Raw genomic sequence first — 24,710 nt, 5'->3', positions numbered from 1 at the left:
TGCTGTGGCCAAATTTATCCAACCCAAGTGTCTGAGTCTTATTAGAGGGACAGGGGGTTTGGAAAAAGGTATGGCCATTAATGGGGAAGGTGAGTAGGTGAAGCCACTTCCCCCCGGTAGGAGTGTACGCACTCTACAGTCCCCTGATCAAGAGACAGACATTACAGCACAAGAGTCTTTGACTACCAAACTCCATGAAGGAGAGTAACCTCAGGAATTGGATTCAGAGCCAGAAAGTCTGACAGGATTAAGAGATACTGTTCTGGGTTAGGAAGCCCTACACAATTTATATTCCAGGTTCAACCACGGGTAGCCTAGGAGTAAACTACTGAAGGGAAAAAACTGCCATACTTGTACTACGTTGTGTTATAGACTGACATTATCACAGTACTGTGTACCTCCATTTTGTGTGGACTTGTTACTAATATTGCACAACCAAGTAAAGTCTGCTGCAAGCGGAGTCTGTTAAACTGCCACTCTTCAGCCTCCTGTCTTATTTTGCACCTTCAACATCAAGGACACCCCAAAACCCCATCAGGACAGGAGCAGACACAGGGAGTGTCCCGGGGGGATATTTAGAGACTACCATCCTCATTACCCAGTGCAAACCCCCTCATCACTAGCTGTGAGCAGGCCCTGAGAGAAAGGGAAGGCCTGTTTGCCATCGTGATCCACACTGAGAGCTGAGCCGACTGCCAATTTGTGGGCCTATGCCTTTCCCCTTTCCCATCGCTCCTCGGGTCACCCGCTCGCATGCTACATTTTGGCGTCACGAACAGGATCATCACCTCTGTGTCTTATGTGCTGAATTTTCACTAAACTCTCTCACAAAAGAGGTTACTCAGCCATTTTGCAAGATGCTTTGCTTTATTTCAGCACATTAGAGGTTAATCAGCCATTTTGGAAAGACTGTGAAAAACACTGTCTACCATATATTATTGATACTCTGCAGTGTGATCTGTGAGACATATGCTTAGAAATCGCTGTCTTAAAAGTGAAAAAATGTGCTGTGAGAGACTTTATTTGTGTTTGAAATTGTTTGTTGCGCCATTGCTGAGCTTTACACCAGCCCTGCAGGGGTTAAATACCAGAGTCGCCAACCGTCAACTCGAAAGTGGGCAAAAAAAGGCAGGGAAAAACAGCCGTTGCTAGACGTCCATAGAAACTAAAAGTACGTCACAAATCTAAAAGTTGACCAGCCCTGAAAAGGTTAACTGCAGTGAGCTAAACCAGCTAGATCAAGTACAATTTAGCTGGATCTAAGAAGTACAGCCCGAAACCAGAGTTCTGCTCTAAGAGTTTCCTGCACAGCCAGAAGGTGTACACCGGAGGAAGTCTGGGCGCCATCTTGGAGAAAGGCCGGAAGCCATACCTTTACGTTGATATGTAAACCGGAAGTTGCTGGGCGCCGCCATCTTGTGAGTGATACAAAGTGCCCAACGGAACCACAAAAAGCAGCGGTGAAGACCGACAAAGCTGGTGAGTGCTCAAATGAGCCAAGACACAAGTGGCACTGAGATTTGAAGTAAAAGATGGCCGTTGACAGAGTTCAAAAAGCAGGAAGAGAAACCCGTAAGGCCGGATAACAGTGAATCCCAGGGAGATTGTGCATAAACCTGCCATTGAGTATGCTGTTGCTAAGGGCAACTACAGAACAAGGAATAGTCATGTCTGACGATGGCGATAACGGCTCCCCTAGCCGCAGCCAATCACCCTCAACTACGCCGGTGATGCCGCTTACCATGCTTCATTATTTTGGAGCACCCTGGCTCCCCCGCTATAAGGGTATGTGCACACACACTAATTACGTCCGTAATTGACGGACGTATTTCGGCCGCAAGTCCCGGACCGAACACAGTGCAAGGAGCCGGGCTCCTAGCATCATACTTATGTACGACGCTAGGAGTCCCTGCCTTGCTGCAGGACAACTGTCCCGTAGTATAATCATGTTTACAGTACGGGACAGTTGTCCAGCAGCGAGGCAGGGACTTCTAGCATCGTACATAAGTATGATGCTAGGAGCCCGGCTCCTTGCACTGTGTTCGGTCCGGGACTTGCGGCCGAAATACGTCCGTCAATTACGGACGTAATTAGTGTGTGTGCACATACCCTAAAGGTAAAGTACACACTTTAAGGGAATTCAGAGAAAAGATGCTCTCCATGTTTCGCTTGTATCCTGTCTCAGCAGATCAAAAGGTTTAGATACTAATAGGACAATTAGAGGGCACAGCGCTTAGAGAAGTGAAGTCCTGGCCCCGCACCGAAAAGAAAACAGCAGAGCAAATCCTAGATCTGCTGCATACCACATTTGAAGTAAGGACTGTAGCAGAACTCAAGATGAGATTCTTTGGAAAAAAACAGCAGACCGGTGAGTCATTAAGAGACTTTGCCTTATCCTTACAGGAGGCCCAATGGGCAATTATGCAAGTAGAACCCCTAGACTCTGTAATGGCTGACAAAGCTTTAAAGAGGCTCTGTCACCAGATTCTCAAATCCCTATCTCCTATTGCATGTGATCGGCGCTGCAATGTAGATAACAGTAACGTGTTGTTTTTTTTTAAACTTTCATTTTTGGCCAAGTTATGAGCTATTTTATATTTATATGCAAATGAGCTTTGAAATGGACAATTGGGCGTTTTTTTTTTGTTATGTCCAACTGGGCGTGTATTGTGTTTTTAACTGGGCGTGTTTACGTGTATGACGCTGACCAATCACTGACCAGTCAGCGTCATACACTCCTCTTCATTCATTTACACAGCAGCGATGTGCAGCCACATACACAGAGATTAACGTTAATCAAGTGTCCTGATAATGAATACACATGACCATCCAGCCTGGACGTCATGTGTATTCAGAATCCTGACACTTCTGACTCTTTTCTTTGAGATTTCCAGCAAGGGAAACAAAATCTCGTTTACCTCCGTAATCTCGCGAGATTACGCGTGGCTTGCTGGAATCTCACAGAAAAGATTCAGAAGTGTCAGGATTCTGAATACACATGACGTCCAGGCTGGATGGTCATGTGTATTCATTATCAGGACACTTGATTAACATTAATCTCTGTGTATGTGGCTGCACATCGCTGCTGTGTAAATGAATGGAGAGGAGTGTATGACGCTGACTGGTCAGTGATTGGTCAGCGTCATACACGTAAACACGCCCAGTTAAAAACACAATACACGCCCAGTTGGACATAACGAAAAAAAAACGCCCAATTGTCCATTTCAAAGCTCATTTGCATATATATATATATATATATATATATATATATATATATATAAAATAGCTCATAACTTGGCCAAAAATGAAAGTTTTTAAAAAAAACAAAACGTTACTGTTATCTACATTGCAGCGCCGATCACATGCAATAGGAGATAGGGATTTGAGAATCTGGTGACAGAGCCTCTTTAAGGGAGCAGTTTGTGGAAAGAGCTGGAACCGAAGCACTTAGAAGCCAACTCAGAATGTTGGCCTCCCAAAATCATAGCTGTCCCTTCCTGGATTTTAAAGACACTGCAATTAGAATCCTAGGCACTGAAGTGGCGAATGCGCAAAGCGAAGTTCTCCCTCATTCCACAAAGCCTTATGGGGATTCCCACTTAGAATATCCTGTCATTGGAAACCAAGCTGCACACAAGCAACCTCAAGATCCCGTGGCTGAATTACGGGACCAAGTCGCCCTCTTAACCAAGAGTCTCGGCAATATGTGCCAGAAATGAGAAGATATGGAGGAGCTCCAACAGGAAGAAACCCGCAGGTACCCAGACAATAAGTTCAGGGATAGGCCTAATGGAAGAAACTATCAGACTCTGGATAAACGTCCCCCATACAAGCCCCATATTGCTAGTAAAAATGCAGTGTAATTACGGGTATCGGCGCCTGACTGAAGAGGGTCAGTATACATTGTATACTGACCTGACGAAGGGACCAGTCCGGTCCAGAAACGCGTCGTCTTCTCAATAAAAGATCTCCTAGATCTTATGCACTTGACTCCGTTCCTGATCCTCTTCAGCCTGGCGCCGATACCCGTAATTACACTGCATTTTTTCTCTTCACCTTCTGACCCAGGTACTAAGGATTTAGCACCAAGGGACTGCAGTGGGTGTTAGCCGGCTATCTACATTTCACCACCTCATAATAGTCTCGGAGGAGCGCCGCTATCCCCTCACCTTTATTAGCTCATATTGCTAGTAGGCCTTTCTGTCTGAAGTGCCAAAGATATGGCCATGTCAAAAGAGTTAAACAACATACCCCCGAGGCCAAGGACCGCCCCTCGGCAGGAAGTAAACTAGGTCCTACTCCCACATCACCAGGATGGATTCCCAGATACATCGGACAGAGTCCAGTTGTCACTATTCAACTTAATGGAGTGCCACTTTCAGCCTTATTGGACACTGGCTCTCAAGTAACTACTCTCCAGAGACATTGCTATGAGAAGCACTGGGATCTCGATCAGCTGGTACAACCTCCAGACACCTGGCTTAATGTCGTGGCCAGTAATGGACAATCAATACCCCATGAAGGTTACTGGGAACCTACAGTCAAGGTGGTAGAAACTGAAATGCAATGACAAGGTGTGATTGTTGTGAACATTCGGGATGATGGTTTTCCCCCAGTGGTACTAGGCATGAATGTTATAAGAAATTGCTACGAATAAGTGCTGATTACCCTACACCAGGGGTCGCAAACTCGGCCAGGTAAGTGGGCCACATATAGAAAAAATGGGAAGTTGACAGGCCGCATTACTTTCAAATTTGATATAATACAAAATTATTGGTACTCAATTAGTTATTTCAACTACTATAACACTATTTTACTATAATAATAATAATAATAATAATAATAATAATAATAATACTACATTACTATAATAATACTCCTAGGTTTAAATTTGAGAGAATTCTACACGTGCTTATTTCAACAATCCAGTTTTCCAGTTTAAGTGTCGCTAAATGCAGTCCGGCAGCTCAGTTGGCAGCGTTCGTTTGGCAGACACACATGTCAAGATTGCGCAGACCCTTTGTAAAGGATCTGCCAGGCTCAGCTTCGGGGTTAACGCCCATAGATAATCAGTCTGCACCTGCTTCTATGTCTGTGAGACTGACTCCATCTTCCACCACTCAGGGTGGCAGGCTTAGGAGTGGGAGAACCTATCACAGCCTGGCCAGACGGAGCTAGCTCCCGCCCTCTGTCTCTTTATACATGCCTTTCCTGTTCCTCCTTTGCTTGTGATTCTTTTCGTTTGGTTTCCTGGCCCTGCTGCAGCGTCTTGTACTATTGTCCTTGCTTCATATTGACCCCGGCTTGCTGACTACTCTCCTGCTCTGTGTTTGGTACCTCGTACACTCCTGGTTTGACTCGGCTTGTTTACTTCTCTTGTTGCTCACGGTGTTGCCGTGGGCAACTGCCCCTTTCTCCCCCTAGCTCTGTGTACCCTTGTCTGTTTGTCTGTCGTGCACTTATTGAGCGTAGGGACTGTCGCCCAGTTGTACCCTGTCGCCTAGGGCGGGTCGTTGCAAGTAGGCAGGGACTGAGTGGCGGGTAGATTAGGGCTCACTTGTCTGTCTCCCCACCCCCCGTCATTACATAATCACAAGCCCATACCTAGTCTACCCTGGTCCCTGACACTACTATGGACCCCCTTGAGACCCTGGCTAAGCAAATGCAGGGTCTCTCCCTACAGGTCCAGGCCCTGGCTCAGAGGGTCAACCAGCCTGATTCTACCTTGGTAGTCCCCCTCACCTCACCTCTTGAACCCCACCTCAAGTTGCCCGACCGGTTCTCAGGGGACCGGAAGTCTTTTCTCTCCTTTCGGGAGAGTTGTAGGCTCTATTTTCGCTTAAAGCCCCACTCCTCAGGTTCTGAGAGCCAGCGGGTGGGTATAATTATGTCCCGGCTCCAGGAAGGGCCCCAAGAATGGGCCTTCTCCTTGGCTCCTGACGCCCCTGAACTTTCCTCCGTTGATCTTTTCTTTTCTGCTCTCGGACTCGTCTATGACGAGACTGACAAGATTGCTTTTGCCGAGAGTCAGCTGGTGACCTTACGTCAGGGTAAGAGACCTAATGAGGAGTATTGCTCTGACTTTAGGAAGTGGTGCGTAGCTTCTCAGTGGAATAACCCTGCCTTAAGGTGCCAGTTTAGGTTGGGTCTGTCGAACGCCCTGAAAGACCTGCTAGTTAGCTATCCCTCTTCTGACTCCCTAGACCAGGTTATGGCTTTAGCGGTACGACTTGACCGACGTCTCAGGGAACGACAACGTGAACGTTTATGTGTTTTCTCCTCTGACTCCCCCATGATGCCTCCCAAGGTTCCGTTGCTTCGTTCCTCCCCGGAAGACTCGGAGGTACCTATGCAACTCGGGGCCTCCGTGTCCCCCCAACAACGTAGAGATTTCCGCAGGAAGAATGGTCTCTGCTTCTATTGTGGGGATGACAAGCATCAAGTGAACAACTGTCCTAAGCATAAGAATGCAGCCGGAGAACTTCCACGCCTAAGTGATCATCGGGGAGGTCACTTGGGCGCACAAGTATTTCCCATAAATATGAAACGTAATAAAATCTTGCTTCCCTTTCAGGTCTCTTTTGGTGGTAGGTCTGCTGCCGGCAGTGCCTTCGTGGATTCAGGGTCTTCTGCTAATATTATGTCTGTGGAATTTTCTATGTCTCTAGCTATGCCATTGATTGATTTGCCTAAACCTGTCCCGGTAGTGGGTATCGACTCCACTCCTCTTGCTAATGGTTATTTTACACAGCATACCCCTTTTTTTGATCTCCTTGTTGGCTCCATGCATTTGGAGCAGTGCTCTGTACTGGTGAGGCAGGGATTATCGTCCGATTTGGTTTTAGGCCTTCCCTGGTTGCAGTTGCATAATCCCACGTTTGACTGGAATACTGGGGATCTTACCAAATGGGGTAATGAATGCATGACGTCATGTTTTTCTGTTAATTCTATTTCTCCCCCTGAGGAGGTGAACACTCTACCTGAGTTTGTTCAGGACTTCGCTGATGTTTTCTCTAAAGAGGCCTCCGAAGTGTTACCTCCTCATAGAGAATACGATTGCGCAATTGATTTGGTACCAGGAGCTAAGCTCCCTAAGGGTAGGGCTGGGTCTAAAAATATTAAGGCTGATGCACTGTCGCGTAGCTTCATGGCCAGCCCTCATTTGGAGGAAGATCCTGCTTGTATTTTGCCTCCAGGTATAATCATTTCCTCTATTGATTCTGATTTAGTCTCTGAAATTGCGGCTGATCAAGGTTCAGCTCCCGGGAGCCTTCCTGAGAACAAGCTGTTTGTTCCCCTGCAATTCCGGCTAAGGGTACTTAGGGAAAATCATGACACTGCACTATCTGGCCATCCAGGCATCCTGGGTACCAAGCACCTCATTGCCAAAAACTATTGGTGGACTGGGTTGCCCAAAGACGTTAAGGCCTACGTCGCCGCTTGTGAAGTTTGTGCTAGGTCCAAGACTCCCAATTCCCGACCAGCGGGCTTACTATGTTCTTTGCCCATTCCCCAGAGACCTTGGACCCATATCTCCATGGATTTTATCACCGATTTGCCTCCATCTCAAGGCAAGTCGGTGGTGTGGGTTGTAGTAGACCGCTTCAGTAAGATGTGCTACTTTGTGCCCCTCAAGAAACTACCCAATGCTAAGACGTTAGCTACCTTGTTTGTCAAACACATCCTGCGTCTCCATGGGGTCCCTGTCAATATCGTTTCTGATAGAGGGGTACAATTTGTTTCATTGTTTTGGAGAGCCTTCTGTAAAAAGTTGGAGACTGATCTGTTCTTCTCCTCTGCCTTCCATCCTGAAACTAATGGCCAAACTGAGAGGACTAATCAGTCTCTAGAACAATATTTAAGGTGTTTTATCTCTGACTGTCAATATGATTGGGTTTCATTCATTCCCCTCGCCGAATTTTCCCTTAATAACCGGGTCAGTAACTCGTCAGGGGTCTCCCTCTTTTTCTGTAATTTTGGGTTTAATCCACGGTTCTCTTCCGTTTCACCTGGTAGTTCCAACAATCCCGAGGTAGAGGTCGTTCATCGAGAACTGTGCACAGTCTGGGCTCAGGTTCAGAAGAACCTAGAGGCGTCCCAGAGCATACAAAAAAACTCAGGCAGATAGAAAACGTTCTGCTAACCCCTTGTTTATGGTCGGGGATCTGGTGTGGCTATCGTCTAAAAATTTGCGCCTTAAGGTCCCGTCCAAGAAGTTTTCTCCCCGGTTTATAGGGCCGTACAAGGTCATTGAAGTCCTTAATCCTGTCTCCTTCCGACTGGAGTTGCCCCCATCTTTTCGAGTACACAACGTGTTCCATGCCTCCCTCCTTAAACGCTGCTCCCCGTCCTTGGCTCCCTCGAGGAAACCTCCGGTCCCTGTTCTCACCCCTGAGGGGGCAGAATTCGAGGTGGCCAAGATTGTGGACAGCAGGATGGTCCAAGGCTCCCTCCAGTACCTGGTCCATTGGAGAGGATACGGGCCTGAGGAGAGGACTTGGGTACCCGCTCGGGATGTTCATGCTGGGATATTGGTCAGGAGGTTTCACCTTCGTTTCCCCAGTAAACCAGGTCCACTTAGAAAGGGTCCGGTGGCCCCTCATAAAAGGGGGGGTACTGTAAAGGATCTGCCAGGCACAGCTTCGGGGTTAACGCCCATAGATAATCAGTCTGCACCTGCTTCTATGTCTGTGAGACTGACTCCATCTTCCACCACTCAGGGTGGCAGGCTTAGGAGTGGGAGAACCTATCACAGCCTGGCCAGACGGAGCTAGCTCCCGCCCTCTGTCTATTTATACCTGCCTTTCCTGTTCCTCCTTTGCTTGTGATTCTTTTCGTTTGGTTTCCTGGCCCTGCTGCAGCGTCTTGTACTATTGTCCTTGCTTCATATTGACCCCGGCTTGCTGACTACTCTCCTGCTCTGCGTTTGGTACCTCGTACACTCCTGGTTTGACTCGGCTTGTTTACTTCTCTTGTTGCTCACGGTGTTGCCGTGGGCAACTGCCCCTTTCTACCCCTAGCTCTGTGTACCCTTGTCTGTTTGTCTGTCGTGCACTTATTGAGCGTAGGGACTGTCGCCCAGTTGTACCCCGTCGCCTAGGGCGGGTCGTTGCAAGTAGGCAGGGACTGAGTGGCGGGTAGATTAGGGCTCACGTGTCTGTTTCCCCACCCCCCATCATTACACCCTTTTTATATAGTGCCACATAGTCCTCTGTAGATAGTGCCACTGTGTACTCTGTAGATACTGCCACAGTGCCCTCTGTAGATAATGCCACAGTGTCCTCTGTAGATAATGCCACAGTGCTGTCTGCAGATAATGCAACACACCCCTAGATAATGCCACAGTGTCCTCTGTAGATACTGCCACGCACCAACTTGTTGATAATGCCACAATACCCGCTGTAAATGCTGCCACAGTGCCCTCTGTAGATTCTGCCACAATGCCCTCTAGATTCTGCCACAGTGTCCTCTGTAGATGCTGCCACAGTGCCCTCTGTAGATTCTGCCACAGTGCCCTCTGTAGATAGTGCCACTGTGTACTCTGTAGGTACTGCCACAGTGCCTTCTGTAGGTACTGCCACAGTGCCCTCTGTAGATGCTGCCACGGGCCCTCTGTAGATGCTACCACGGGCCCTCTGTAGATGCTACCACAGTAGCCTCTGTAGGTGCTACCAGTGCCCTCCGTAGATGCTACCACAGTGCCCTCTGTAGATGCTGCCACAGTGCCGTCCGCAGATGCTGCCACAGTGCCCCCCGCAGATGCTGTCACAGTGCCCTCTGCAGAAGCTGCCACAGTGCCCTCTGCAGATGCTGCCACAGTGCCTTCTGCAGATGCTGCCACAGTGCCCTCTGCCGATAATGCCACACACACCCCAAGTAGATAGCTCCATTGGGGCTCCCTATAGGAGTGGAATCCCCAGCCAGATTGTTGCCGACACTTTGACTGGGGATTACTCTGCTGTTGGAGCCCCTGACATCACTGTCCATACACAGTGACATCAGGGGATCCTCCTGGACCGGAATGTGATATCAGGGGCAACCAACAGAGCCGGTGTCCCAGAGCAGAGCACTAGTATAGGCTCTGCGCCGGAACTCTGGGGAAGCCACTGACATCAGTGTCCATATATGGACAGAGATGTCAGGGGCTTGCCCAGAGCTGGGGTCCCGGAGCAGAGCCACTTCTAGCACTCTGACTGGGATTCCAGCTCTGCCCCTGACATCACTGTCCATATATGGACATGAATATCAGGGGCAACCACAGAGCTGGAGTCCTGGGCAGAGTGCTAGTAGGCTCTTCCTGGGACTCCAGCTGTGCTCCTGACATCACTGAGACTCCTTCTCTGGGGAAGCCCCTGACATCACTGTCAATGTATGGACAGCGATGTCAGAGGCTTCCCCAGAGTCCCGCTGCAGGGCCTATATTAGCGCTCTGCCCGGGACTCCAGCTCTGGGGAAGCCCCAGACATCGCTGTCCATATGTGGACAGCGATCAGGGGATTCCACAGAGTCCCGGAGCAGAGCCTATACTAGCGCTCTGCACGGGACTCCGGCTCTGGGGAAGCCCCAGACATCGCTGTCCATATGTGGACAGCGATGTCAGGGGATACCACAGAGTCCCTGGAGCAGAGCCTATACTAGCGCTCTGGCCGGGACTCCGCTCTGGGGAAGACCCTGACAACACTGTCCATATATGGACAGCAATGTCAGGGAATTCCACAGAGTCCTGGAGCAGAGCCTATATAGCGCTCTGCCTGGGACTCCGCTCTGGGTAAGTCCCAGACATCGCTGTCCATATGTGGATAGCGATATCAGGGAATTCCACAGAGTCCTGGAGCAGAGCCTATACTAACACTCTGCCCAGGACTCCGCTCTGTGGAAGACCCTGACAACACTGTCCATATATGGACAGCGATGTCAGGGAATTCCACAGAGTCCCGGAGCAGAGTCTGTACTAACGACTCTGTATCCCGCAGGCCGCAGATGACAGCCCCAGGGGCCGCGTGCTTGAGACCCCTGCCCTACACCGAACTTCTCCAATGGCTCCTGTCGACAATCAACACACGATCCATCATCCTGTCCACCTTCAAACCTCCCAACAGAGATTCGCTAATGAAGAGGGCGAGATTTGCCGTGCCTGTATCATTGACAACCAACCAATAACCTTGAAACCTGAGACCGAAACTATGGTGTGGTGCCGGGCTCGTCCAGGACTGCAAGGTAAAGATTACCTGGCCCTAGTGGAGGCCCTCCCTCTGGAAGGACATCCAACAGTGTTAGTAGCCAGAAGCCTATGGACTGTTGCCAATGGAAGAGTACCCATACGCCTTCTGAAGCTCAGTGACACAGCTGTTTAACTGAGTAAGTACAGTTCAGTTGCTACCCTTTCACAGGTCTTCTTTCAAGATGTCTGGAGCGCCGATACTAAAATTTTCCAACAAGTTACACAGAGTCGGGCAACACCAGAGACTGTAGGTCCCTGGTGGGCTGAGATCCATGTAGGGAATGATAATACTCCAGAAGAACAGATTGAGGGAGTTATAGCTGTTGCCAGAGAACATCGACAAGCAAACAAATATCATCCAGCAGCACATTTCAACAGGAACCCATCCTCCTATCAAAGAGAGGCACCATCCCATACCACCGGCTATTTATCAGCTAGTGAAGAAAATGCTCAAGGAGATGGAGGATGCAGCCACAGCCCATGGGAAGCACCCTTAGTCCTCGTAAAGAAGAAAGACGGCAGCATCAGATTCTGTGTGGACTATCACAAAATTAACAACATTACACACAAGGACGTTTATCCCCTGCCACGAAATCAAGAATCCCTCACTGCCTTAGGGTTTGCTGCTTACTTCTCCACTCTGGACTTAACCAGCGGGTACTGGCAAGTACCGATGGCTACTGAAGATAAGGAAAAGACTGCCTTCACTACCCCTATGGGCATGTTTGAGTTCAATGGTATGCCCTTTGGACTCTGCAATGCCCCAGGCACCTTCCAACGGCTGATGGAGCGTTGTCTAGGTCATAAAAACTTTGAGACAGTCCTTCTGTACCTGAATGATATCATCATTTACTCAAAAACCTACAAGGACCACTAAAAACATCTAACAGAAGTTTTCAAGACCCTCATCAAGTACGGGCTAAAGGCAAAACCATCCAAGTGCCATCTCCTAAAACCATTACCTGGGACATGTAGTGAGTGCTGAAGGAGTAATTCCTGATCCAGAGAAAGTAGCAGCCGTAAAGAATTGGCCAACGCCAACTACTGTGAAAGAAGTTCGAAGTTTCCTGGGATTTGCTGGATATTATAGGCGTTTCATCCCACACTTCGCCCAAGTGTCAGAACCCCTCCAGGGGTTATTAAGAGGTCATTCTAAGGAGACCCTGAAGAGAAGAATCACAATTGAATGGGCTCAGGCCCAGGAAGAAGCCATCCAGAAATGATAACAGTTGTTGATGGGATCCTGGGATATCCTGACTACAATCAACCCTGTAAGTTGTATACTGATGCCAGTAAGAAGGGATTAGGAGCTGTGCTGTATCAAGCCCAAGACAAAAGAGAAAGCGTCATCTCTTATGCTAGCAGAGCTCTTCAAAGTACAGAATGAAATGGTGAAAATTACAGTTCGTTCAAACTAGAATTCCTCGCCCTTGTTTGCGCAGTAACAGAGAAGTTCAAAGACTACTTGGCTGCGACACCCTTCACTGTATTTACGGACAACAATCCGTTGGCCCATTTGGATACAGCACGACTCGGAGTCCTTGAACAAATGTGGGCCTCCAGACTGGCAAACTATCAGTTTGTAATCAAGTATTGCTCTGGGAAATCAAATGTGAATGTCAATGCCCTATCCAGACTGCCGTTGGGTGAAGATCCAACCAAAAGTGATGATGAATGGGAGGAAGTAGAGATGCCTGCCTTCTTTACCCGTTTTGACTGGCAAAATACAGTAATAGTCAGAGGAAGGAGAGATCACCTATGACCAAAAGTTACTGATTATTCTCGAGATCTTAGACAGTGGGTCAGGCTTCAATGTGAGAGCCGAGGTATTCAAAAGTTGCTGACTGCTCTTCTACAGAAGAAGACGCCAGAAAGAATATGTAGAGGTCGAGCCGACCCACAGATGAAGCGCCTATGTCGACAACAGAAACGTCTCTTCATAGAAAGAGGACTATTGCAGAGAAATGCTCTGGATCCTGTGATAGGCAAGCGCCTGCATCAAATTGTCGTACTCAGGCGGGATGCCAGAACAATCATAGAAGCTTACCACGATAACTCAGGGCATTTTGGAGTGCAAAAAACAGAGGCTACAATATGCCGACGGTTCTATTGGGTTGGCTTGAGAAATTACATTGAAAAATGGTGCAGGGAATGCCCTGTCGATGCTCTCCTTTATTCTGAGCATAAAGACCAAAAGGCTTCGCTGCATCCTATCATCAGTCATAGGCCTTTGGAATTAGTGGCCATCAATCATGTCAATCTAGAACCAAGCCGCTCAGGATATAGATACGCAATGACTATTATTGATCACTACACAAATTTCGTGGTAGCTGTGCCAGTAAGAGACTTGATGGGCAAAACTACTACTGCAGTCTTCTGGAAGACCTTTGTACTCCCTTATGGCTGTCCTGACTGATCGCGGATCTGCATTTGAATCTCAACTATTCCATGAGTTGTGTTCTCTCTACAGCTGCAAGTCTGTTAAACTGCCACTCCAGCCTCCTGTCTTATTTTGAACCTTCAACATCAAGGACACCCCAAAACACCATAAGGAAAGGAGCAGACACAGGGAGTGTCCCGGGGGATATTTAGCAAACCCCCTTATCGCTAGCTGTGAGCAGGCCCTGAGAGAAAGGGAAAGGTGTCATCAGTCAGAATTCAACTACAAGAACAGTGAGTAACACAGTTAAGCCCTGTTCTTCAGTAACAGTTGTTAGCTTGGTAGGTTGAGACTGATAGACGACGCCCACTGGCATCACAGGAAGTGATGTCATACAGGGAGTGCCATTTTACTTGAACGACTGAATGGACAGATGTCCTAACAAGATCGCTTTCTGAGCCATGTGTGAAAATGGCGGAGAAGATGATTAGTGGTTCACCTACTCAGACTCCTCCTGAAAGGCGGCTAGATGAAGAAACCCCAGTTCTTCAAGAGACTCCGGCTGGAGTACGCCGCTCTGCACCACCGATTCTTCCGCCTCGTGGACGCGCGCAGGTGATTAAAGATAAAGATGCTCTTAAATGAGGCAGAAGAGTAGAGGGTCAAAGTGGAGATGACCGCATATCAGTGGAAAGCCGGTCGGGAGTCCCGTCCCCACTGGTTTGGTGGAGAGAGGAACTGTACTCGACTTCAACATCCAGCAAGGTTACGGGTTCCTCTGGAAAGAAGAGCAGCGCCTGAAGGTGTTTGTGAATCGGCGCTCAGTGAAGTTGCCCTCCTTACCGGAACATCTACACAACTTGTGGCCAGGGGAAAAGGTGAGCTTCACCCTAAAGAGAGGCGCAAATGGTTACTGAGTGGCAGAAGTGGATCAAATCCCTGTAGAGTTGGCCAATGAGATCTGGCAGAAAAGCCTCATGCGATGGGATGTCTCCAGCCGACCAAAACTGGAATGCAATTCCGACCATTTCCCATCAGGGCTGGAGACCCTGCTTCGTCACCACCAACGACAGCTGCGGCCTCCATGCCAACTGTATATTCCTCTGTGCAGATACAGTCGACCCCAATAGAGGCTGGACTTCTTGTTTCAGCCCCATTGGCTGCCGCCACAATTTCCACAGTGGCCTGCTCAGTGTGCATTTTAAACAGTGGACACCTGAATCTTCACGGAGACGCAGAAGTTGACCGTACCAGTCAGTAAAGAGAGCCAGAGGGCTTGAAAAAGAAACTTTTGATGTATTGCGGTTGCGTATAAACCCATTTTCCTTGTTCTCTAATTGTTCAGTGCCGAACTTGTGGACACTGCCCAAGTTGTGCTTGTTGCACCCCTTCTTGCTGAAAAGGACAACGGACCTTGGAGATGTATCCCTCAAGTCATTGCTGCACCCCTTCTTGCTGAAAAGGACCTATGCCCTTTTTCCCATTTGCACCCTCTTCTACTGGACGAGAGTCATCGCCCCTATTCCTTTGTTCCTGATATCCTGCTAAAGAGAACTGTTGTGTATTCGTATGTTGCATTTGGATGTCACATGTTGGCATCATAACCTAAAAGTGTCTTATTGAGTGCATTTAACTTGAATGTTGCACTAATATTTTATGTACCTGTACTTACAGCATTTCTGATGCACCAGAGGAGAAGACGCCGAGGATGGCTTTATTTAAAGTCTGGGCGAATGTAATGTCCCCCAAGACATTACTTGTGAGATAATGTGTTGTAAATGTATTATATGACATTTTTTGCACTTTTAGGTACTGTCACTTTAAGATAACAAATGTAAAGTTACAATGCTCTACGTTACAGCCTATGCAGGAGTGGCTTAGACTAAGAAGTTTCCAGAAGGTGGGAGGAGCTTAGGACATAGAGGGGTTCGTGGTTCAGTCAGAGTGGCAGTTGGAGTCAGTTGACAGTGAGTATTGACCAGTTCTGCTGGGAGATCACCACATTTCAGTGAAGCCCCTGAAAACAAGCCAGAGTAGCTTGCAGAGGAAAGATAAGCGAGAAAGAAAGAGACATAGATATCTTTTCTACTTTTCCTCCTTTATTAATGTCCACTATGTCATCATCCATGTGTATTCAAGAAGAGAAGGGGGGAGAGAAGACAGCCCTGCCTCACTCCTCAATGTATTTTAAAAGGGCGAGAGCTCAAACCAAGACCTATCCTTGCTAATGGTTCCTGATACATGAACTTAATCCACCTAATATATCCTTCACCAAAGACCATTTCCCAAACACCATACTGCGTCCCAATATATATAGACAGTGAAGTACTCTCCTTATTAATGTCTATATACATTTTAGTTGCATTCATAATGCTTTCATAAGTAATTTTAGCCAAAAGGGATTTTTTTTAAAATCTTTGCTGCGTCTTTATCTCCTTTAAATGAAATACCACAGACAGTACTAGGCGCGTGGCCCAAAAGGCACATTGTTTCACACTTCATTTTTTTTAACTATTCTCAGCATAGATGCCTTTCTCAATTCCAGGTCAATGCGAGATGAGCAGAAGTGTGTATTAGAATGACAAGAATATACTACCATATTTGTATTTTTAATATGCCTTAGATCCCATAGTCCTAATTCAGATATCATACTAGCAAATGTTTAACTTCCAGGTAGAGCACCAAAATCCTTCTTATTGAGTCAAGAATTCAAGATCAAGTTAATATTCCAAATGACTACAATTGTGAAATTTGTTTTATTACAAAGATATTTACTCAAATTTGTGATTACATCTATCGAAAAAGTTGGAGCCTTATATAACACTGCAATTATCCATCATTTTCCTTTTATTTTACAACGTAAAAAAACATATTTACCTATATTATCAGATTTATAACAAAACTTCAATGTCTAAACTTTTTTGAATTAATATTGATAACACGAGAGTGTGATGAAAAAAAAAAAAGAATGAAAAGCTTGACCTAAAAACCCTTTCATGGGAGACCCTGCTGATTCTTGGGTCAAATGGGTTTCTTGAAGACATACTATTGTGGGCAAATGATTTTTTATGGTATTAAATATTGCCAATCTTTTTAATATGTGCTCTAACCGCTTGACAGAATCATTTAGAAGATAAAAAAAAGGTACACAATGACACAGCATAGGGCATTATCCCACAATAAAGTCGAGCAGTAAAATATATCAAATTATGCTCACCTGATGAAGTCATGCTAGAAGCACGACATCCTTGTAGACGTAGTAATGTAGTGGTGAGATCCAGGGAACTGCATGCCCACTGGTCTGTCTGGGTGATGAAAGCTTGCCCGGTACAAATTGATAATGAGAGATATGCAACATGCACCTGTAGGTAGGTAGGGTATAAATGGCACAAGCAGCCCTCTATTCGGCACAATTCCCTTCTTATTTTCTTGTGGTCTGTGCTCCCAAATGAGAATAACAGTGGAGTCATCAGAAAGGTAAAGCCTTTTATTGGGGTTCAATCACATCAGCAATGCGTTTCGAGGCCGAACCGGCTCCTTCCTTCAGGCAATATCACGCAATATGGTATTAAATATTTCCAATCTTTTTAATCTCTGCCCTAACCCCCTGACAGTCCATAACAATATCTTTAAATCATTCATTATCCCTCAAACAAAATTAGTTACCCACTGAGAAGTGAAAGAGAAAGAGAAGGCAAAAGTAAATGATAAATTGAAAAGAAAAAGGTGGATAGGTCATCAGTATGAAAAAACGCCCCGTGTCCCATGTCCCCGTGTCCTTTAATTCAGTCGTGCAATGTTTCGGCTCAGCCATCTTTCTCAAGCACTTGAGAAAGGCTGCTGAAGACAAATGTTGCATGACCGGAATACTTTAGCATCAAGACGTGAGTGCTGTGCATTAGTGTATACTCTTGTATATAGTCCCATAAGAGCCCCTCAAACATTTTTCTCATAATAGAAGTTAAGCATACTACTCTATAATTACCCACGGAAGAACTAGAGCCGAAAAAAAACGGTCCCTATGGGCTTTATCGCCCTAGTTCCCATGAGCTTTTATTTGGCCAAAAAATAAAATAATAAATATGAAAGGGAATGCAGACCATTGTTATGTGAATAACACCATTTATATATTTTTATATTTCTAAATCTGCAGGTCAGAGATGAACAGCTAAACTTGAGACCTTCTGAAATAGAAATTCCAGAAGATGAGCTGAGTTACTCTTGCCGTTTAGATCTTCGTACATTTCAACATCTAAGAGGAAAGTCATCCGGCATTCAAGAAAGAAGCATACCTGCTTTCACTCTAGCAATATATATCTTGTCATGCATATATGTATTTTAGTAACTATATTATTCATTGCTCAAATGAGTGACATGTCAGACGTGACATGCCAGAAGTTTTGATCGGCGGGGGTCTCAGCACTGAGACCCCACCGATTGCTAAAAAGAAGCAGCAGAAGTGCTCGTGCTGTACCGCTTTTTTTTCTGATCGTCTTTTCTCAGCTTTCCTGGGTGGGTTGTACATGCTCAATAGAAAGTCTATGAGCCAATACACAGCTAGCTCAGCTTTTCGAGAAAAGCCGATCAGAAACTAAGCGGCACAGCGCTCACCCAAGCACTTCTGCCTCTTCGTTTTACCGATCAGTGGGGGTCTAAGTGCTTAGACCCCCACCTATTATAACTACTAACTTTTCACTATGACATGTCAAAAGTTTTTTAAAAGTTTAATTACCATTTAAAGCATATGTACACCGTTGCAACCAATTTCAATTGCTCTAATGAAGCAGCACTTTGCAAACAGTCTTGATTAAAAATATTCTACTGATTTGTGTATACAGCTCAAATGTAGATCAGATCTACTTCTAGCTAATGCACAGACAGAGAGGTTGCAGTTGGAAATTATTAAATGGATACTAACTTTTCAAACAACTTAAGCTAATCTAATAGTATACATGATATACATCAACTTTGTTATTTACTTACTGTTAAAATTGAGTTGTTTTATCCATGCAATTTCTGTGTAAAGTTACTGCCACTGGGTGTATACCTTCTTGTAATCTGCTGTCCATCCCCTGCATGTTGTCAAGTAAAATCCGTCCCTAGTTACAGTTGGACTGCAGAATGTGGGGTGTGTCTCTTCACTGCCTGCCAATACAATTCTATGGAGAGGGGAGGAGGGCGGAGGCATAGTGAGAATGAAACAGACAGATGTGTTGCAGCCTCTTGGTAAGTATTACTGTCTCACCCAGCAGCTACACTGCTCCTTATTGCTGTATTATGTCCCCCATTCTGCTGCAATTTATATATATATTTGTGATAGATATAGTAAAGCAGGATTCTCCTCTTCTGTGTGTGCAGTGTATAGAAGACATGATCGCAGTTAGACAACTGAGACAACTTAGCTCAGAGACAATGGAGATTTAGAGAGTCTTCAGAGCGAAAAAAGGCAGAACAATGCAGAATAGAAGTTATATAATGGCCAGAAATAGTACTTTTCCTCATGTATTCACGCACACATGACGGCTTATCCTGCAAAATCATCTGAAAAGTTGGGTACACTTGAACATATGACTGCAAGATCAGACTACACATTTGAAGGCTGTAACTGCGGAGACACAGGTCCTGTAGGCACAAAACCGTGGGCAGCACATCTCACTGTTTACACAGGGAGATGTGCTGCCGACAACTATATTTCTTGCAGTATAAATGATACAATCAGCCGATGAATGAGCGTTTGCTCGGTCATCGGCTGATCGTTGACCTGTTTACACAAAGGAATGATCGGGAACAATCATTCATGTTAGTTTTCCAGATAATTGGTAAAGGGCTAAAAGATTATGCAATTTAAGAAGAAAAACAACAAGCTCACTTTATAATAATGTATTAGACAAAAAAAAACACAGGTATGACATTTTCTTCTGTGGAAAAAGTAACTACACCTATGGCTCTGATACCTGGTATTGTCCCTTATAACTGTCTACTAGCTGTACAATGTTTGAGGGGTTTCTATCATACACAACCAATTTAAACCTTACTCCCATGACACACACACACACACACACACACACACACACACACACACACACACACACACACACACACACACACACACACACTTTGACTTTGCCATCCAAGAACCCTCAGTTTTTTTCTATCAGCCATTATTTGGTATATTTGGTATATTTAGGGTCTTTGTCATTCATCTGAGCTTTAAAGAGGCTCTGTCACCAGATTCTCAAATCCCTATCTCCTATTGCATGTGATCGGCGCTGCAATGTAGAGAACAGTAACGTTTTAAAAAAAAAAAATTTGGCCAAGTTATGAGCTATTTTATATATATGCAAATGAGCTTTGAAATGGACAACTGGGCGTGTATTTATTAGTATGTCCAACTGGGCGTGTATTGTGTTTTTAACTGGGCGTGTTTACTTGTTTTACTAACTGGGCGTTGTGGTGAGAAGTGTATGATTCTGACGAATCAGTGACCAATCAGCATCATGCACTCCTCTCCATTCATTTACACAGCAGCATCGTTCTTACTAGAACGATGTGCAGCCACATACACAAGTGTCCTGATAATGAATACACATGATCTCCAGACTGGACGTCATGTGTACTCAGAATTCTGACACTTCTGAATCTTTTCTGTGAGATTCAGCAAGCCGCGCGTAATCTCGCGAGATTACGAGGTAAACGAGATTTCAGGATTCTGAGTACACATGACGTCCAGGCTGGAGGTCATGTGTATTCATTATCAGGACACTTGTGTATGTGGCTGCACATCGTTCTAGTAAGAACGATGCTGCTGTGTAAATGAATGGAGAGGAGTGCATGATGCTGATTGGTCACTGATTTGTCAGCATCATACACTTCTCTCCACAACGCTCAGTTAGTAATACCAGTAAACACGCCCAGTTAAAAACACAATACACGCCCAATTGGACATACGAATAAAAACACGCCCAGTTGTCCGTTTCAAAGCTCATTTGCATATATATAAAATGGCTCATAACTTGGCCAAAAATGAAAGTTTTTCACAAAAAAACACGTTACTGTTATCTACATTGCAGCGCCAATCACATGCAATAGGAGATAGAGATTTGAGAATCAGGTAACCCCTCTTTAACCCCTTGGAGACACGGACAATTTCAGTTTTTTCATTATCGTTTTTTTCCACCCCGCATTTCAAAAGCCATAACTTCTTTGTTTTATTGTCGACATGGCCGCTTCTCATGGCACCATTTTTTGTACCACATGATGTACTGGGAAGCTGAAAAAAAATTATTTGTAGGGTGAAATGGGAAAAAAAACAGCGATTATGCCATTTTATGGGGGGTTTTGTTTTTACGGCGTCCATCAGGCCGTAAAAAACAACATATTCACCTTATTCTACAGGTTGTTGCGATTACGGCAATACCAAATTTATATGTTTTGTGTCACCATGTTCTGAGAGCCATAACTTTTTTATTTTTCCGTAAATCTAGCGATGTGCGGGCTTAATTTTTGTGAGGCGAGCTATAATTTTCACCGATACCATTTTGGGGTTATGCGACCTTTTGATCACTTTCTTGCGTATTTTTTTTTGAGAGCTAAGGTGACCAAAAAACAGCAATTTGTGTGTTTTATAATTTTTTTATTGTTACGGCGATCACCGAGCGGGTTAAACAACGCTATATTGTGATAGTTTGGACTTTTACGGATGCAGCGATACCAGTTATGTTAACTTTTATTTTTTCAACATTACTTTAGGGGAAAAATCGGAAAAGGGGTGTTTTTTGAACTTTGAATACTAATGTATTGCAGTATATCGTGATACAGACAGTCTCCTTTGAAGCCCTGCCAGAGGCCATTGGATCTAGGCATGTGAAGACAACACATTTTAACAACAAAGAGCAAATCAAATTTTATGTCGGAGGAACCGGTCTTATTTAAACCTCAAAGATTATATCTAATCATTTGCATTTGATCTGGTGCAAATTATATTTAGATGTTACTGTAGTAGCAGGGGTCGAGTTTACTACATGGGCCCCAGTTAATACAGTAACTATTAGCAGACCTAGTGTGGAGGTGGGGCATGGGCCCCACGGGTTCAGGGACCGGTCACAACCGAGATCGTTGAGACCACTATAGCTTCACCACTGCTGCTGAGCAATTACGGCGGGTGGCAGCACGTGCAGGGCTTGGGACGCCTGACCTATCTAAAAGACAGCCCTGACTAGTGCATAGACTTACAGTGGTGCTTGAAAGATTGTGAACCTTCAGAATTATCTATATTTCTGCAGAAATTTGACCCAACCCTACATTAGATCGTCACACAAGTCCTAAAAGCAGATAAAGAGAACCAAATCAATCAAATGAGTCAAAAATATTAGACTTGGTAATTTATTTATTGAGGAAAATAATCCAATATCAAATATCTGTGAGTAGAAAAAGTATGTGAACCTTTGCTTTCAGTATCTGGTGTGACCCCCTTGTGCAGCTATAACTGCATCTAAACATTTCCGGTAATTGGAATTTTAGCCCATTCCTCCATACAAAACAGCTTCAACTCTGTCACTGTATGTTGTTGGGTTTCCTCCCATGAACTGCTCACTTCAGGTCCTTCCAGAGCATTTCTATTAGATTAAGGTCAGGACTTTGACTTGGCCATTTCAAAACGTTAACTTTATTCTACGTTAACCATTCTTTGGTAGAACAATTTGTGTGCTTAGGATCATTGTCTTGCTGCATGACCCACGTTTCCTTGAGATTCAGCTCACAGACAGATGTCCTGACATTTTCCTTTTGAATTTGCTGGTATATTTCAGAATTCATTGTTCCATCAGTGATGGCAAGCTATCCTGGCCCAGATGCAGCAAAACAGGCCCAAACCATTATACTACAACCACCACTGTGTTTCACCGTGTCCAAACTCTTTAGAGATGATTTTGTAAACTTTACCAGCCTGATGAGCGTCAACAACTCTTCTGATGTCCTCAGAAATCTCCCTTGTTCGTGCCATGATTGTGAAGATCAGACTTTGATAGATCGTTCACTCTTTCTACGACCAGCATGCATTACGGACTGTTTTCTGAATTTGGATAAATATTAAAACACTGGTCCTTAGTTTTGTATGTGTGCAATGTTGGGTGATAATCTTCTTCCCATCCACATTTTTTTTTGTTCACTTCCTCACCTCTTTTGCTTATGGTAAGCTTAAACATTGCGCTTTGTGTGGTTTATATTTTTTCATTTTCATTATTATATTTTTTTTCACATATATTTATAACACCTTTTTTATTACAAATGCATATATCTTGACGTAGATATATGTATATAAATATGCAAATTATTTCACTTTATATATATTTTTCACACATACATCTTTTTGCTCACATTGATTCTATCTCATTAGACAATTATATATTGATCTACTTTTTCACCATTATATTTTGTGCTTCACATATATTTTATAAATATTGTGCCATTCAGTTATGTATGCCTTTAGCTAAGTATTATTGTCCTTAACCCCTATCCACACGAGTAAGTAACTGTACGTCGTTGTGGGAGGTTACTTCCCGCACAAGGACGTACAGTTACTTAGTTTTTTTCGGTGCACACTGTCCTTTGGCGCTAATTTTGGCGAATTAACCCCTTAAATTCGGCGATCGGTTGCAATCGCCGAATTTTGGGGGTTTCTAACATATCGGCAGACCCCGGTCCAAAATTGCGGGGGTTTGCCGATAGTTAGTATGGCAAATGGAAGCCATGGACGGAAGCCCATCAGGACCAACGTTCGGCTGGTCCTGATAGGCTTCCTGTCAGAGTGACAGGAAGTCACTGTGTCGTTCCCGATGCACACCGTCGGCGACAAGGTGTGCATCGGGAACTTGGAGATCAGCTGTCCCCGACAGCTGACACTCCAGTATTGCCGTTCAGCGGCTCATCGCCGCTGATTTCGGCAATTAACCAGTTACATGCGGGGCTCGATTGCGATCTCCGCATGTAGGGGGTTTGTAGCACATCAGCAGCCCGCATGCAATCGTGGGGGCTGCTGATGCTAGTGATGGCATCCGGAGGCCAGGCAACGGCCTCCGGGAATGCCATGTATGGAAGCCTATGAGGATCAGCCTCTGCTGATCCTCGTAGACTAACTGTCAGAATGACTGTGACGTAACACTGACAGTTGGAATACGTTACACTACCTAGGTAGTGCAATGTATTCTAGCAGCGATCAAAGCTGCAGGTCAAAAAAATAAAGTGTAAAAAGTTAATAAAAATGTTTTATAAAAGTGTAAAAATAAAAGTTTTTGTTTTCCTATAATAAGTCATTTATTATAGGGAAAAAATGAAAACGTTAAAGAAAAGTACACATATTTGGTATCACCGTGTTCGTAACAACCCAAACTATGAAACTATAATGTAAATTTTTCCGCACGGTGAACGCCGCAAACAAAATAAACAGGAAACTATGTATTTTTTGGTCACCACCCCTCCCAAGATATAGAATAAAAAGTGATCAAAAAGTCGCATTTACATTTCTGGCATTGAAAATAGCATTATCAAACACTCCCTCACACTTTGGTTAATTTGTCGGGAAAAGTTTAAATTTATATCTAATCCATCCGCATTACAACCATTATTGCTTAATCCTGATTTTCCGCCGGGATTACACCCGGAGGCCTTCCAGTGGTGGACCTCATTAGGTTTCACTTCATTACTTAAATTGTGCAAAGATGGTAAATCCCTTTCTTTTGAGGCCCTACGTCAGGATTCTCAAATCCCGCTCAGGGAATATTTTAGATATCTACAAATACACCATCTTCTCTCGGGATCTGTCTTTTTACCAAGCGACACTAGTATAACCTTCTACGAAGCTAACTGTCGAGACTCCCCAAGGGGGAAAGGGCTGATTTCAGTTTTGTACTCCCAATTCAGAAGCGAAACATATAATGGTCCTACTTCATATATGATGGCTTGGGAACGGGAGCTGGGAAATATACCAGACTCGACCTCGTGGCAACAAATTTATGATAACACAGCTAAAGTATCTCAATCGAATAATATTAAAGAAACATCGTATAAAATTCTAACGAGGTGGTATCTTACTCCGGACAAATTAGCAAAATA

General features: G+C 44.9%; 1 protein-coding gene across 1 annotated transcript in view; it reads left to right on the top strand.

Moving 5' to 3' along the window:
• LOC142660696 (dipeptidase 2-like) overlaps positions 1–19,804 on the top strand; it is a 183,797-nt gene extending 163,993 nt beyond the window's left edge. Inside the window, exon 11 of the mRNA XM_075837483.1 lies at positions 17,755–19,804. Within this exon, the coding sequence (XP_075693598.1) occupies positions 17,755–17,943 (189 nt within the window). The 3' untranslated portion in view covers positions 17,944–19,804. The remainder of the gene's footprint in view (positions 1–17,754) is intronic.
• Positions 19,805–24,710: the final 4,906 nt, after the last annotated feature.

This window comes from Rhinoderma darwinii, chromosome 9 (genome assembly GCF_050947455.1).
Source record: "Rhinoderma darwinii isolate aRhiDar2 chromosome 9, aRhiDar2.hap1, whole genome shotgun sequence".
NCBI classification, from domain to species: Eukaryota; Metazoa; Chordata; class Amphibia; order Anura; family Rhinodermatidae; genus Rhinoderma; species Rhinoderma darwinii.
This window is presented reverse-complemented; position numbering and strand designations above follow the sequence as displayed.